Below are 17980 nucleotides of genomic sequence, written 5' to 3' on the forward strand. Positions count from 1 at the left end.
CTTCATAATCTTGGTTTTTTGTGACGTTACTCCGTCACAATTTCCCACACTCACAAAAAAACTTATTCCGCTGACCTCAGTGTGAAAATTTCATTCTAATGATCAAAGTCCTTTTAACCCTATCTATTGGCATTCCAATCAATATGCTTGGCAAAATATTCAAAGAAAAAAATATGAGCCAGATCTTACCTAATGGTGGGCTTCATAATGAAAAAATGTTGTTCCATGGGATTTTAGGAAAACATGAAATTTTACGCTAAAGCATGAATAAAGCATGATGAAAAAAACGGGGAATCCCTATCGTAATCCCTTAATTAAAATCCCACCAATTAACTTAGCCATTCATTGTCATTTTAAACTTTCATACCTACTTTTTGGAAATGGCTTTATTGATGAAGGCCATGTTTGCATTGAGATGTTACGGGTTCAAAAATAGCACAAATGCCCTTTCTCTCTGGAGTAAAGTTATACTTAATTTCATAATCTGACTGTTTACAAGAGAAGATTGGCAAAAGTGTTGCCATCAATTGTTGGATACGTTCCATGGTAATAGTCCCTTGGTATTTAAGGACAGGTACTGTACCAGGCCTGTTCTGGCTACTGAACTTGGACAATTCTTGACAGGTTTGGTAGGAACTGTCCAAAAGAGCATGCGATATACGCCATTGGCACTTCTTAATTGTAACAAGCTCGTGGGGATCAGATATTTCGTTTAAGAGCAATATCCTGGCAATCTGATGATAAAAGGAAGGTATACGTGTTTTGCACGCGAAATACCGATCATGATGGTTACATTCAGTGACCGCAGAGTCAATACAAAGCCTTCAACCGTTATAAATTACGTTAACAATAAAAGTAGCGTGGACCGCTTTGAACAGCTGATGACATATAAAGTGTTTGACTACCATGGCGTGAAGTGATTGCGGAAGTTGACATTTCATATCATTTTGATGTATTTAACGAAAATATGTGTCGTGTGTAATCGCTTTACAGGGACAAAAATGCCAATCAGTGAAATTTATGAATGGAACAATTTAAAAGAAATACTCTAGCGATTAAGAATTTTTCAAAGATGAACTACGAGCTTGATGAACTATGGTGACGGTAGGAGTCAACTTAGCTCGACTGTCAGGAAAATATTTTCTTAAAAAATCTCAACCCTACTATTATCTGATTTTTTATTACACTTCTTTCGCTGTTGTTGAAATCTACTTAGTGGATACATTTGCGTCCGGACCTACGATCAGAACCTTGATCAGTTTCACTCACAATAGGGGATCCTTCGCTGCGGTAGAACTATGCTCGAGTTTCCACATTCCCTTCGAACGTTCTTCTTAATAATAATTATATTTATTAGAATTGGTATTTTAGCGTTTTAGATAGGTTTTGTGTGGACACAAAATACAACGGTACAACGATACATTTCTTGCCTCTCCTAACAAAGACCAATCTGACATCCAGACACTACAGCAAACCCTTCCTCAAAATCACATTCCTCCTCCCTCCCTTTACTTCGTCCAAAATCCCTATCCTATTCCTGCCCCTTCCTCCTTTGACTATCATTCTCGCCTCTATCATAGTCTTTAACATCCCACTGCCGATCAATAGTATGCTTTGCATCCATTTTTTGTGTCTCCGTAAGATTTCTCCTAAAAATCCCTTCTCCCCCACCATACCCAGCACCTCATTTGTTTTCCTTTTGGTCCATTTCACCTTCTTCATCCTTCTCCACATCCACATTTCAAAAGTCTTCAATCTACGCCTATCATCCGGCTTCAAAGACCCTGTTTCCGCGCCGTACATAGCTACGCTCCATATCAAAGTTTTTATGAGTCTTTTCTTAATATCCTTACTCAACGTCCCTGTCATTAACTCCCTCCTCCTTGTGAAAGCTTCTTGTCGAGCGCAATTTTTCTCCTTATGTCCCTACTCCTTTGACCATTTCGGTCCAAAGTACTTCCGAGATACGTAAACTGTTCCACCTACTCAATTTTTTGCCCTCCTATTTTAACGTTTAATTTAGCCTTTCTCTTTACTAAGCCTTTACTTGAGCCATTTTTGTGCAAAACCCTCTCAATATGGTTACACTCTTCCACCTGCACTAGTTTCTAAATGCCTTAATAATTAATATAGCTTTCGTATTTCTTTAAAGCCGTATTTCCTTTGTTTTGTTTACATTAAGTCTCATATATCACACCGACCTTTCAATGCGCTCAGGAGGCTCGCAATCCCTTGGTTGACTGTCAGACGAAAGCTTGATCATTCGCAAACCATTTAAAGGTTTGACGAAAGCAAAGATGGTTTCACGCTGCCTTCCTCAATTGTGTTTTTAATGTGACGCCATCACTCAAATAACCACCTCACTGAGGAACAGACGCTGCGAAGACTACGTCTAGTCTGGCTCATACTCTTCGACCCTTTGTATGGGTGATCCCATCAGAAGTAATCATCATTATCCCTGCGAGTACAGCTCTAGGGGTCATCGGAGCGCACAAGCCCTTCCTCCATGTCAAGGTTGTAGTCCATGGGAAGTGCCCCAAAAACATAATGGGTAAATAAATTAATTCAATTGTTGTTTCCCCATGTTTTTGGATTTAACATTGAAAATTTCACTAAAACTTTTGAGGTAATGATTGTGTTTTACCATTTGTAGAAGAAGCAAAAATAATGTACATTTGTTCAGTGGTGTTCTTCATGCTTATGGTATCTTTCTTAAGCTCACCAGATTTTTAATTTTTGTTTTAACATTACAATTGATAATATCCCTGCGGAACTATGTAAAGTTTAAGAAAAATCTGGAAGGTCGAATCTTGATGGATTAATTCGTAGAATTTTGAAAAAAACTTACCGGAAGACTTTGTGAGATCAGTGTTAGTTCCTGTTCCAAAAAAGGTAGAGACTACATCATGCGAGTACTACAGAACAATAAGTTTCATTTCGCCCGCAGCTTAAGTGATTCTCAGGATCATCAGCAAGAGGATTGAGAGAAGGTAAGTGATTACTTATGGGATGAACAGTTCGGGTTTGGGAAGAGAAGAGGCACGCGCGATGCCCTTGCAGTAATGACTTCACTGATAGAGAGGAACGTAGAATACAATTAGATCGTATTTGCCTGTTTCGTATATTTCGGAAAGGCGTTTGATAGGGTGAATTGGGAAAAAATAATGAGTATATTGAAGAAAAGAGGAATAGATTGGAGGGAAAGGAGGCTAATCCTAACTTATACTAATGAAGGCTAACTCATGAGCGTTGGTTTATTTATGAAAGCTCATATATTTGAGCGAACAATACTCATCGCAAGATCTTATGCCCATCATATTTCCATATTCTCAATCACTTTTAGAGGTCAATATAATTATTTTTTGGTATTCTTGGATTTAAAAAACTAAATAGTCTGTGCATTTGAGTAGTTACCCGTTAAGGTGAAGTGTGCGTGAGATGCGCAAAAACGACTATTAGTAGCGGAGCTGTAATCACTCGTTCTTTTTTTTGTTTTTCTGTGTGAGACATTATCTTCGACGTTTAAGTACACGTTTTTGAAGTGTTAATTAAAAGCTTCAAATTTTGGCTCAACTGAAGTTGACCCCAAAATAAATATAACTAAACACTTTAGAAAGGGGACGGTTCACTCCGGATGGTAAATTTTGTCAACTGCAGTGGGCGAGGAACTGGAGTAAATACCCAAAATCAGTAAAAAATGAAAATGGAAAAATGGGGATACTCGGGGACCATCCTGGGCAAAATCAACTCCAGCTGTACCTGGCGTGGGGCGTCCAAAGGTTTAACGGAAGAATATTGTTGAAAATCGATATGTTGAGATCGGAGATCGATCAAAAAGTCAGTACTGCTAGTTTTACTGGTTTTATTGTTCCACAGTCATCCTACTTCAAGATGTTCAAACTTTGATACTTACGTCGTGCAGTTTTTATTAAACACAGTGAAATTTTGCAAACTTGGAATATCTTTTCATTATTTTAGAAATTATTTTACGTATTCAAATTCTCAGGCTTATACTTTTTTGCCACTGCCAATAAACACACCGTTAGGTTTTGACTTCCACTAATCCGTGAAAATCTAATATAGATTCGTGCTGATTGTATGTCCTGAAATAATGATTTCAAAGAAAATTTTGAATTGATCTGGTTTAATGCCCTGTAACGGAGAGCTGCATATTGCTTCTCTTCTTTTAGTTGATACACTCATTAATTTCCCATTCTCTACACTGGGCGCATGAATTCCAATGAAATATTTCAAGAACTTATTCCAAGTATGTCCTCAGGTTGTTAATTCGTACATCTCTTCTTCCCGTGTATGTTCCACATCAAGAGCTGCTTACAACTTCTGTCGCGTCAACTTGCAGCTTCGAGACTGGAACAAGAGGAACATGACGGTGGCCCGAGTCTTCTGCGAGGAAGTGTCACCCAAACGGATGGCCAAAGTCGCGTTCCACTTCGAAGGCCGAGCATGGACATATTCCCAAGTTGAAGCCTTCAGCAACAGGGTGGCCAACTACTTCACGGGTCTGAAGTCGGCGGACGGGACACGGAAGTTCAAGCGCGGTGACACTGTGGCACTCGTCATGGAGAACTGTCCCGAGTACGTGTGCATTTGGCTAGGGCTCAGCAAGGTGGGGCTTGTGACGGCGCTAGTCAACAACAACTTGCGAAGACAGCCACTATCCCACTCCGTCAAAGCAGCAGAGTGCAAGGCTCTCATCTGTGGAGCAAGCATTGCCGGAGGTACTACAGCAGTGCGGCATGCTATGGCTTGCTGGTTAACGGCTAATATGGTTTTTTGTTATTTAGGGATGTTACTAGGATACAGAATATGTTAATTTATTACACTCTTTTACTTCAAAAAGATGTCATTGTAAATATTCTACCGGTTAAGATAGGTTTTGGATGACACAGCCTAAACAATTTTACAACATTACTGCATTCACTTGCCTATTCTAGCAAAAAATATAACCTGACATCAGGCAGTACAGTAAGTCCCTCTTCAATTCCACATACTTCTTTTCTCATGTAATTCCATCCAACATCCCTATCCTATTCCTGCCTCTTCCTCCTTTGACTAGCATTCACCCCTCTTTCACCGACTCCAACATCCCATTGCCAATCAAAATGCTCTGCATCCATCTTTCCTGCCTCCTTACAATTTCTCCCAACAATCCTCTATCCTCCCCCACCATGCCAAGCACTTCCTCATTTGTTTTGCTTTCTGTCTATTTCACCTTTTCCATTCTTCTACACACCCGCATTTCAAAAGCATCCAACCTATACTTATCATCCTACTGCAATGCCAATAATTTTGGTACTGCCATTTTTTTATCATATTTGGATGCCAAAATACTGTAAAGGTACAGAATGGAAGCTCCCATTTTCCCAACGCTATCTACCCTTTCTGCATCACCAGAATCTGTTTTCTTTATTGCCATTAGTTTTCATTATTAACATGCCTTTGTCTTTTTTTCAATGTTAAGGCATTAATTCACCATGAGTGCCAATTTCCTGTTGCATACTGACTTTAATCTTTCAGCTGTTGCAGAAGTGTATGATTCCCTGGAAGGAATTCCCCTCTTCCAGCTCGGAAAGTCTAGTGAATCTCCTGAGTGCCTCTCATCACATGGTATCATCTTTCTGGATGATGTCCTATCACAAGTGTCTTCAGAGCAGCCTACTGATCAGATTATGCAAGCAGGTCCTCGGGATAAATTAATGTACATTTATACATCTGGAACTACTGGCCTCCCTAAGGCTGCTGTCATCACACATTTAAGGTAATAAAATTATATTCATGGACACATTTGTCATTAATATAGTTTCAGTATTAGTTTTGAATTAAATTTATGCCTTGATTTGTTGTTTAATATTATATTCCATTGAATTGTTAGACTCCTATTTTTTTGTGTTAGATATCTTTCATAATAAACCCCAATGTTTTGTTAACATATAGGTTCATGTTTATGGCAATTGGTATACATATAATGATTGGAATAAAAGAAGATGATGTGGTTTATGATCCTCTGCCATTGTACCATACTGCCGGAGGCATAATTGGTGCTGGACAGGTGATACTTGGTGGGAATACTGTTGCATTGAGAAAGAAATTTTCCGCCTCCAACTTCTGGAAGGACTGTGTCATCTACAAGTGCACGGTAATTGACAACATGCTAAACTTTAGTAACTTTTTGATTAGTTTGTGTCAGACCTATCTATGCCTATGTTTCCTGTATTCTGCAGTTATAGAATCAAATCAGCAGTATGTTGATTTTTTGTTTAACAGATTAACTAGTGCTCAGCATAAAATATGGAGTTTATTTTATCTGGTTTATTGAGATAAATTCTGCATCTGACAAAAGCTCAACAATATATTGCATGAGAACCACAGAAAATTGTGCATCAAATATATGTTAACTATGTGCTTGACAAAATTCCCGAGTTCTCCCCATAGGAAATATATCTACAAAGCAGTCTAATATGGGTTCATTCTCTGGTGTGTAAAATTACTTCTCAAAATATAGTATAATTATGTTAACAATTGCATCTCGTGAATCATATCTTTGGATAAGCCGAAATGCTATTGACCTGTGGATTTCTCTGTCTTAGGATTCTAGAAGAAAATGCTCTTTGATTATGCATTGGACCTTCAAAATTTAATCCCATTTCCTGGGAAGCTGAACAAAATACCTTCATAGAAAGCAGAAAATTGAGTCCAAAGATGTCTATCTGCCTGATGCAATGAGATTGGCCATCATTATTTACCAATTTCAGGCATCTAAGCATGTACATGATTTTCTGTCTTGAAGATTAGATTTAATGAGGAAATCAAGTTGCCAACATATAGTCGAGCATTACATTCTTCCTACTATCACATTCTCAGGGCAGGGCAAAACCCCTCTGATATTCAGTAATATAGGATGATGATTTTTGTAGATTTCAAGCTTTAATCATAACACTTATGGCAGAACTGCAAGGTTAAAATCCTAATTTAGTGCCACATATTTCCTAGTTTTGATTTTTCCACTTTTATTATTTGACAGTGAGTCTTTTTAGTTGTGAGTCTCCGTGCAAAATTATCACCATTTTTAAAATTTCATATTGAATGATTTCATATCATTTGGATAAACTTTGTTCAATCTGAAAAATGTTGGCTATATACGAGGGTCATCCGGAAAGTAGTACCCGTTCGTGAAATAAAGACACAAAAGTAAATATTAACAAACATAAAAAATTTTATTTGAAAGAGGATACTTTAAACTACTTCTCAACATAATCTCCAAGCAAATTAAGGCATTTGTCATAACGTGTGACAAGTTTCTGTATTCCTGCTGCATAGTCCTTCGCCGCCAGCTCATTGAGATACGCGAGGGACCCATCTTGCACAAATTTTTGCATAATGCAGATGGTGTTTAACAATTTCATGAACAATTGTTCGAGAAACATTGGGAAAATGCTCACAGATGTCATCAATTGTGACGCGCCGATCGTTCCTCACGAATTCGTCAACTGAGCTCACCAGTTGGTCTGTAATGACAGACGGTCTCCCCGAACGCTCATCGTCATGTGTGTTCCCCCTCCCCATGTTGAAGTTGCGACACCACCGCCGAACAGACGACTCGTCCATTACATTGTCTCCATACACCTCCTTTAATTGGCGATGAATATCACATGGGCGAACGTTTCTTGCATTGAGGAATTTAATCACTGCCCTCACTTCACAACTGGCGGCGTTCTCAATTTTTTTAAACATTGTAAACAATCACAGAAACAACACAGGCAATGCTAGCGTCACGCAACTTGGCTCAGAGAAGGCAGACAAGCCACTGAAGCTATCTGACCTCGTCCAGCGGCTACTCGCGTCGTCAGCACTTCATGCGGCACGAACGGGTACTACTTTCCGGATGACCCTCATATGATTATGATTATCCTATGTAGCCTAAATTAGTGATAGAGAATAAACAGAAAAGTCATATTTTTTATTTTAAAATTAGAAAACAGCAAAATTATAATCAACTAAGATATTTACTGAAGATTTTACTTTGAAATATAAGATGTTTATCCAGGGAACAAAAGAGATGAGGAAGTAGTAAATCAGTTAAATAGATAATAATATTATTCATATAAAGATTCAGCCTGAACTAAATACAGTATAAAACTGGGAAAAATTTTTGCAGGTTTGTAGATTTTGCTGCTACTGCCCAGGGTCCCGGGTTCAAATCATGGGTGAGACCCCTTGAAAACCCATCCTAAAATTCAATAAATGCAATTTTCTGGAAATGAGAGCTTTATGAGAAAACACAGGTGACACAGAGAAACTGACTTTGCTACCCTTTAATGTTGCATACCTATGCAGTAGGGCTCAGTGCAAGGCTCCCATCAAAAGCAGCCTTTCAAATCAACTCCTATCAAAATTAATCCTTGGGTTGATTTCTTTGATATTTTACCCCCTTGAAATACTTTCCAGGGCATGAAATTCTTTGGGAAAATCGACAGAAAAAAATATTTTCAGTCTTCTCATGGATACCTCCTATATGCTGTGTGTGAGGCGCATTACTTTATTCTTCAACATGGCATTTAAAATAAACTTCTTGAAGGCATGTTTTTATATGTTATTTATTTTTATTTGTAGGTGGCTCAGTACATTGGAGAAATTTGCCGGTATTTGTTATCTGTGCCAGAGAAACCAGAGGAGCATGAACATACTGTAAGAACTATGTTTGGTAATGGCTTAAGACCTCAGATTTGGATAAAATTTGTTGAACGATTCAGAATTAAACAAATTGGTGAACTTTATGGTGCAACAGAAGGAAACTCAAACATTAGTAAGTGTTTTAAGCAATATTAAAGAGTAGATTAATGTTGAACTATTTTTGACCTCTCAGACACCACATTTTGGGTTAATCAACTATATTTTGTCTTGAGAAAAACTTTTTTCTTAATTATTTAGCCATTCCAACACTACAGCTAATTTTCATACTGAGTATTCTTTCAACGAAAAGAAAATTTTGAAATATTTCAAATGAAAACTTGAATAGACAATATATTTTATAGCATCCATCTCCTGATAAAACTTAGATTTACTTAAAAAATTCACATATGTTATATAAATCCTATCATAGGAGTTCTAATCTATGATAATCCAACTTTGGAAAGTAATTTCATTTGGAGTGACTCTATTACAGAATAAGTATATGGTTACCTTTGATCACTTTTTTAGTTTAGTTTTCACCCATTTAACTTTTTTTTATTATTAGCTGTAATGTCTATGTGGTACATGTTCATTGATTTGAATCCAATATTGCATCAGCAGCAGCTGTTACATTCTGATATATGTTCAGTTCACTTATGCCTGCTTCTGATGATGCAAAACACTATCCAAAAAGGTCAAATTGAGTAGCTTCAGGTGTGATGTGGTGGAAGTCGAACGTAATGAATATCTAATCGTAGCACTTTTCCATTTGATAAAATTTATTTACGACCGGGATTCGATGTATGATCAGGACCTGATGATGATGTAATACATCGAAACCCAATCATAAATAAATTTTATCATGTGGAAAAGTGCTACGATCAGTTGTTATCTCCAAAAAGGTATTTTTTCATGTTTGGGAACAGGAAAAATTCACATGAGACAAGGTGTGGACTCTAGGGAGAATGAGGAACACATTTCACATTGATCTTCACAAGGTAATTTTAATTTTACAGTGGTTATTTTGGAACCAACTGTAAACAAGCATGTCTCATGTGCAATATTTCTGTTACCAATAATTGGGTGGCACCCAATGAAATTTTCAGTGTTTCTAATAGTGATATGTGATATCATACACATCTTCTGTCACAATGGTAGTGGCAATGTGAATGGTTACATCCATGAAAGCAGTGACTGAAGCTACCAGTCCACCTTCATTTGAAATTGATTGTCTTCCCTCTTTAAACATTTGAACTCTTCTTATAGCTGTGTTCTATTGAAGAACAGGCTCTCCATAAGCCTCCTGTATTACATTGGCATTGGTAGACGATTGAAACACGCAAAGGCAAAGTTTTAATGCAGAATCATTGGGAAAAGAGACACAAATGAACTCATCACATTGAGTGTTCCCTTCATTATTGTTGTCAGTATACTGAATGTGTCAATCTGACTGTTTCGACAATATCTGCAGCTGATGAAATCCTGGAGCCAAGTCAATGAAACTTGTACCACATATACATTACAAAATGAGATAACAGTATAACGTAAAATTAAATTTTTGTACAATAAATTATGCAAATAGAAAATTCATGAATAATCTTCTTTGAATATCCCATTTACTTTCCAATTTAATATTGTGATAGAATTTAAATTAAGTATTAACAAATAAGTTTTTTAGGGTAAATAGTGGAGTAGCAAAGAGTTTTGTAGTTAAATGTTTCTTTCACCCTTCAGTTAACATTGATGGCACGATTGGAGCTGTGGGCTTTGTGCCTAGATATGCCCGGAAAGTGTATCCAATGGCTTTAATACGTGTGGATGAAGAAACTGGTGAACCAATAAGAGGGAAAGATGGTCTTTGCATAAGGTGTGAACCTGGTGAGTTTCTGGTTTTAAATATGTATGATATATATGATATGATAATATATATAATGGCACAATAGAACACAAAATAAAACAGGTAACACAGAACACATAGAGAATACTCACATTGTTGATTTTTTGAAGGCTTTCGGCCTTCTCCGAAGCCTTCTTGAAGTAAGACTTGCCTTACACACACACATACATACACAGGGTGTGGCAACATAACTTCCTTTTTAAAGGGGGTTTGCTTTTGAAAAAAGAAAGTTATTTCGCCGCACCCTGCATATGTATGATTTCAGTTTTATTAATGTTTATTTAATATAGTGGTGGCAAAATGAAAAGAATACACTGAGAAGCAGTCAAGTGGAGGTTATTCATAAGGGATGTGATAGCTCATAAAGTGATGTAAGCCAAAGGTATTGGGGATAGAATAATGAGAGATGAGTTTGACCATGCACTGAAGCAATGGAAGGATGGTAACATTCCAGGAATCAATAATGTGGCTACTGAACTCATCAAAGTAGCAGGAGTGGGAGGAATGGACACATTGTTCAACCTAAGGTGCAATATTCATGAGATTGATGGTGTACCCAATGATTTCAAGATGTATAATATTGTTCACATGCCAATAAAGGTTTCGTCCAAAAATGATACCAATATCAAACTTTGAGCTTCATCCCTCATGAATCAAAAACCTTGTGACCATAATACTACTAAGAGTAGAAGCAAGAGTGGAGCTTATACAGCCTGAAGACAATTTTGGGTTTAGGAAAGATGTAGGAATGAGTGTAGCCATTGTATCCTGAAGGCTGGTACTAGAAAAATGACAGAGAAAAGGTATAGAAGCCTACATAATTGATGTAGCCCTCAAAGGGGTTTTTGATAAAATTGGTTTGCCAATGTTGTTCCAAGTACTGAAGGAGGCAGGCGTAAAACAAAAGGGCAATATGTGATATGGAGTTTGTATAAAGGGAAAAAGGTAGTGATCACATTTGGAGAGAATTAGGTGTAAGCAGACATCAGACCAGGAGTTAAACAAGACTGTTCCCTCTGTATAGTCTTGTTTAATGGTTACATTCAAAGAGGACTGGAATGGAGGTAAGGTATAGACTTCAGTGTTGAGGTAAAGTAAGAGTACAGGGCAAAAGGGCAGATACGTGGAGGTTCACTAATGATATAAAAATTGGGTGTGAAAGAATGAGAGGGAAGTGATGGACAAATTATTGGTAAACAAGACCAAGATGAACTTACTTGTGGCCACCGGGCACTCTAAAAGGCTGACTTTGCATTGGCAATGGAATGATTGGAGAATACAATGAGGTAATTTACCTTGGAAGCAGAATTACATCTGATGGAACTAGCAAAAAATACCCAATGAATTGCATCAAATTAGCCAAGTCAGCCTTCAAAAGAAGAAGCTGCACACTTCTTCTAGTAGAATCCAATTGGAGCTGCGGAAAAATCTAGTGAGAATGTTCGTATAGAGGTGGTGTTGTACAATGATGACACCTGGACTTTGGGTGAAGGAGTGAAGAAGGCTAGAGTCAGTCAAAAATTTGGTATTACCAGAGCAGGTTAAAAAATCCTTGGGTAGCCAGAGTCACAAATGAGGTTGATGGTCCTGAGAATAGGAAAGAGTTGTCTTTTGAATCTGCTAAAGAAGAGGAGAAATTCTGAATTGGACTCATCAGACATGAAGGGCTTCTTAGCACAATCCTGTATGGTGCAGTGGAAGAAACCAATATAAGGGGTAAACCTGGACTGGACTACATTGGGCTACTGACAGAGGAACTAGGCTGAGCTCACTCTTCGTTTGGTCTCAAATGGCTACCCCATGACCAGGACAGATGGAGGAGGACTACTATTTCAAGCCAAGTCCGAATTTTTACAAATAAGTATGTTTGCCGAGTGAGTTTTGTTAGGTACTCAATGATAAGAGGATCTCATCTTCTCAAATTGGAATTTTTGAGATATTTCTAGGAGCTGTCAAATAAATTATTAGCCAGTTGTATGGCAGTTTCCTCAGTGTTTTCTGTTCGAAGGTACATATTATTTTAGCTTAATGCCCAAGTAATGCGAGTGTGATCTCTACAATATTTTTAAGAGTTAAATTGTACGTTTAATTAATACATTAATGTTACATATATTATATATTGCTTTTAGATTTAGTAATTACTATTACAATTCATCAAAGCTATGTTCATCGATATTTATTCTCCCTTCCATTTATAAGGTGAACCTGGGATCTCAGTTGCTAAAATAAACAATAAGAATGCAATAAACTCCTTTCATGGTTATGCAGACAAAAAAGCATCAGAAAAGAAGATTATACACGATGTATTTACCAAAGGTGATTCAGCTTTCAACTCAGGTGAGTAGAATATCCCAAGAATTTAATGTGTAGTATGCTATTCCACTTCTTTCTATATTCATTCAAATTTAATTTAGGTTTTCCAATCAACAAGCAAGTGGGACAAATAATTATTATTTTTGTGTGCATTAAATTTAAAATAAAAATGAAGGGATTTTAATTAATGTGATGATATGGATAGGTTTCTGTGCATAGTACCAGTATTCAGTTCAGCCCAATAAAAATGACAGGGATAGAAAATATTAAAAATCTTAGCAACTTAAGGGGGCTTGAACATTCAGAATAATATTTAACAAAATAATTTTGTTGGTTTTTATGGAACTATTTCAACTATTTTCTTAAAATCTTGCTAATATGTTAGTGACATGAAAAGTCAAAAATTTCTAATTATCTTGCCTATATATTATCTTGACCTTCAACAATGTTTCTCAAATTCAAAACAGTGAACCAATATTTATCAGCAATCAATTAGGAAGTTCAAACTTCCTAAGTTTGTCAAATATTGACTGAGTTCAGTAAAATATTATTGCAGGTGATTGTTATCCATTGTCTCTGGTGATATGTTGTACCTATTTTCCATGCTGAAGAAGTTGTAATAAAGATTTTACTTGAACGTGATCCTGGTAATTTTATGTTGGGAAGCTAGCCATGGAATGGACTGAGGAGGGTAGTTTTAAGATTTCTCTTGAAATCATTCCTTATGACAACATTTTACATGTCTCTGTGATTTCATCCATGAAAGGCAGATGATGTTTTCAATTCTCATTTTAATGTCAGTAAACTGTCAGACCTTGACAAATAATTGCATAAAAATGATGGCATTTTTAACATTGATATGACCGTATTTCATATTGAGACATAAAACATTCCACAGTCTTGTCTATTTCATCCACACCATATATCATACCCAATGTCTCAGGCACAAAACAAGCCAAAATGTAAAAATTTGCTTGGGAATGGATGGTTGAAATTTCTTTGGCTAGCAAACCAAACATGCATTTACAGTTTACTAGATTGAATATGTTAATGATAAACTGTTAGTGATGTTCTGAGAGGCATTGAAATATGCATATTAAATTCCACATTACTATGTGGCAATTTTCAAGAATTGTTTCAATCATTTTATTGTACATGCATGAAAAGAGCCTTAATTAATAGCAAAAGGTGACTAAGATTATGTATATGGGTCAATGGTCATTTACTCATTACTGACCAATTGTCAGCAGAGATAAGGAGTAGGATGAGGGAAAGGGGGTGATCACTAAGATAAATGGTAACTCACAGGGCTCAGTCACTCAGTGGAGAATCCATTGTCAATTGGTACCACAAAGTGCCACCTACATCTAAGCTGGTCCTGCAGGTACCCCTTGCCAATGGAATGACCAGAAGTGATCAAGCCCTATCAGTTATCATTTCCCTTTGTAATCCTTACCTTCTCTTCCTCCCACTCCTTGTCTCTCCCCACTTGACAATTATTGGCCATCAGCATCCAGTCTAATTTTACTTTATAGTGGGAGTAAATTCTAAATGATCTTTTTAATGGTATTTTACGGAACATCACTTTCAATGAACCTAACCCTGGTTCAGCAGACTTTTTAAGTGAAAATGAAGTATGCCTGTAGGTAGTAGCTAATGGGATGATGAAATTTGATATCACCCTTTAGGATTAAAAGTTTCTTTTTTGAAAGAGAGTTAACTAAAAACTATGGGTATATTAGAGAAATAAAAAAACTAATTTGATGTACCTTTTATTGCTCGATTTCTGAATCATTGTTTTCTTCTTAGGTGACATCTTAGTGATGGATGAGTTTGGATATTTTTACTTCAAAGATAGAACTGGAGACACATTCAGGCAAGTAGATTTAGGAATTATTTCATTTTTCTAATTTCCAAAAACTTGGTACAATTTCATGTGGGAAATAATTTGCATTTTCTTGATTTGAGACATTTTAATCTAAAATTTTATTTTGAGGAAGATTTTTTTCCAGGCATTGCTCACGGCACATGCTGTCTGGGGTGATCCCTGAAGTTGATCTCCCTCTCTAATCCTTCTCTCCTCCTCAGCATTTTACATTATGTCCCATTTGAGGAAATTTACCCAGCCTCCCCAAACACTGCACTAGACTGTAAGTGCTACCTGGGCCAGGCTGCCCTCTCTCTCTCTCAAATCTCTCAGCATTGCTACCGGGGACAATGGAACTAGAGTAATAGATCCAGTGGATAAAACGTATGTAGTTTGTAGCTTAGCTCTCTTGAAGCCAGAATGTTCATATTTTCAGGGGAGCCTGGTGATATAAAATCATATAAAGTATGAAAAATGTGGTGTGTATTATGTACATTTTTAAGCCTCTTATGGCCTTAGGGTTCTTGATTTCATGTTTAAAATAGCAAAAGTAAGGTAGTTTGACAGTGCCATAGTAGTTTGTTTAGTCTATGAAAAGTCAGCTGTTTCCACAAACTCTTCAGGACTTAAGGTATTGTTTAGTCACTATGAATGAAACATGAATACACCACTACATGCCTAGCAATGAGTTGCCAGGTGAAGTTGGCACCAAGAAGGTGAAGACCATCCCTTCCGCCAGGGGGGTTATGATGACTGTTTTTGGGGATCCATAAGGAATATTCATTGACAATGAGGAAGAGGGTCACACTATATCAGGTGCATACTATGCATCATTATTAGACTGTTGAAAAACCCAAGTGCAAGTAAAAATCCACAATTGACCCACAAAAATGCCCTTTTCCACCATGACAATGCACCAGCTCACTTCTCCACAGTTGTAATTGAAAAAATTAATGGACACATATTTGATTCCTCTAAGATTTAGTTTTAGTATTAAACATAGGCGTTTGGAGAAGTTTGATTTTCAGCTAAGCGCATAGCTCCCACTCAACACGTGGTGTCATGTTAGATGAGGGGTCGTAGATGATTGTGGAAAAAGTATTGGAATCTAGGGAATGTAAACAACATTTAGTGTCCTCCTGAAAGCATTGCCTAGAAAACTAAGGGAAATAGAAATTTTATTGTCATTTAAATCCAAACTTTATCAGTTCCTGTGCGAACATACATTTTATACTGTGGATGAATTAATGTCTCTCCCTATTAGTTAATAATTTTATCCTTTAGTATGCTGCTACTGATCCTGTCTTTTTTTAATTGTGACTCTCATTTGTATTCAAACTCCAATTGCATTTGTATTTGTCTGTCTGGAATATTTGCTAGCACTGTGGTGTGTTCCATACATATCTTTTAGGAACCAATGAACATCAATCAATCCTACCAATTATTGATTGGGTGAGCATAGAGGAAGGGGGAGTTTATTGAATAGGATGGAATCTTGAATAAAAATGGGATAGCCGAGACCGTAAACTTGATTGGCACTAGGTTGAAGGCACGGCGTGCGTACATCTGTGTTATTATTTTGTATTCATCTGTGTGATTGGCAGGTCACTGATATAGAAGGGATCCTTGTAAACCCTGAGTGTGTGTTTAAATGCAATTCACTCAGGTCTAACCCACCAGAGTGATTGCTTGTTTATGTAAATCTGTTGTTTTGTTACATTTGTTTTATAATTTGGTTTTCATCTGTGTGATTGGTGGGTCACTGACATTGGAGGGATCCTTGTAAACCCTGAGTGTGAGTGTTAATGCGATTTACAATAGTGCTGTTAATCCTTAACACACCCTAGTGATCGAGTGGTTGTCAGTTTGTTTTAATTTTTATTATTTAATTTGCCTTTTCAGTGGGTGATTCAGGTATACGCGGGTCACTGTTTCTTAAACACTCCCAAGTGACCTAGTGTGTGTTCTCCATCCGACTCCTTACTTGTAACTTTGTTTTATTTCCCCACCCCCTCTTCAACCTAGTGCCAATCAAGTTTACGGTCTCAGCTATCCCATTTTCATTGCTTCATGACTGTACGTACGTTCATTTTATTTTTTCATGAATACAAAATAATAAAGATGGAATCTTCCTTGCCCACCCGGCTGGGGGGGAGGGAGAGAGATTTTCTTTCTGGGTGGCTGATGTTTTGCTTCTTTGATATATTATCTGAATGAAGGACTGTTTTCTTTAAATAGTTCTATCCTCTGATGAAACATCACAATAGGATACAACCAGTTACTACCTTGACAAATTCCAAAGAAACTGCGGGAGATGCTGCAACAGTAATTTTTAACGGAGTCATCTGCCAATTATAATATAATATAAACAGCCAACAACAAAATATAATATAAAGTGTTTAAAAGTTGGTTTTAACCTTGTGGACTGTGGCACATAGCGCACAATTACGAATGCCTGTGACATTGTATGTACGGTATTTCGTCACATCTTGTTCCTTCAAAGCCCCCAAAATTTCAGAGTTTAGGAGTTTCAGAGTTCAATAGCTTAACTGGCTAAAGCACTCGACTGGACATTGAGGGGTCCGGGTTTGAATCTCGGTCAAGGCAAATGATTTTTGCACTCTTAAATTGTTGCATGAGTTACTACCTGTTCGATTTTATGATGAACTATCCCCTCTCCCCCCTAATGGGAGTTAGGTCATTACTTTGCTTTAATACGCTTTAGTGTCTAAAAAATCATATGATTTACAGAATAAAATGTCGTCACTTTGATCCCATTTTGTTAGAATTAATAGCATCCATTCTGTGAATGGTATTAGACAACCATCGTAGGATGTTTCATTTTTTACCACAGATTAATTTTAATATGTTTGTCTAAAATGATATTCGAAGCCATTTAATGGTCTTGTGACCCATGAATTTACAGTTTACCTCGAAATCAATAAAGATATTTAGCATTGCAAACTCTTTAGTTTACTATCCTCTTTTGTGAAGATTTCATACTGCTAGCAAACTGTCATGTTTTAAGTGGTTTTGATAGTTGAAAGTGGGCAGAGTCTCTATGATTGGTTGTATAAAGGAAGTAGAGGCAGATTACATAGCTTCTAAAGACAGAAAATTACAGCATTTAGGGTCATACTACTTCAATTATGTATGCAATGGTGTTGTTGATGTCATAATCCCATGTTCATCTGCAAGTCCTGCGACCAAGC

The 17980-nt window shown here is 37.0% G+C and overlaps 1 protein-coding gene across 1 annotated transcript in view; it reads left to right on the forward strand.

Moving 5' to 3' along the window:
• LOC139694361 (long-chain fatty acid transport protein 1-like) overlaps positions 1 to 17980 on the forward strand; it is a 91201-nt gene that overhangs the window by 70096 nt on the left and 3125 nt on the right. The window contains exons 2-8 of the mRNA XM_071592863.1: positions 4327 to 4739; positions 5539 to 5779; positions 5956 to 6157; positions 8632 to 8824; positions 10426 to 10569; positions 12788 to 12925; positions 14711 to 14777. Of these exons, the coding sequence (XP_071448964.1) occupies positions 4327 to 4739; positions 5539 to 5779; positions 5956 to 6157; positions 8632 to 8824; positions 10426 to 10569; positions 12788 to 12925; positions 14711 to 14777 (1398 nt within the window). The remainder of the gene's footprint in view (positions 1 to 4326; positions 4740 to 5538; positions 5780 to 5955; positions 6158 to 8631; positions 8825 to 10425; positions 10570 to 12787; positions 12926 to 14710; positions 14778 to 17980) is intronic.

Source organism: Hetaerina americana, unplaced genomic scaffold (genome assembly GCF_022747635.1).
Source record: "Hetaerina americana unplaced genomic scaffold, ioHetAmer1.1.p SCAF_5, whole genome shotgun sequence".
NCBI classification, from domain to species: domain Eukaryota; kingdom Metazoa; phylum Arthropoda; class Insecta; order Odonata; family Calopterygidae; genus Hetaerina; species Hetaerina americana.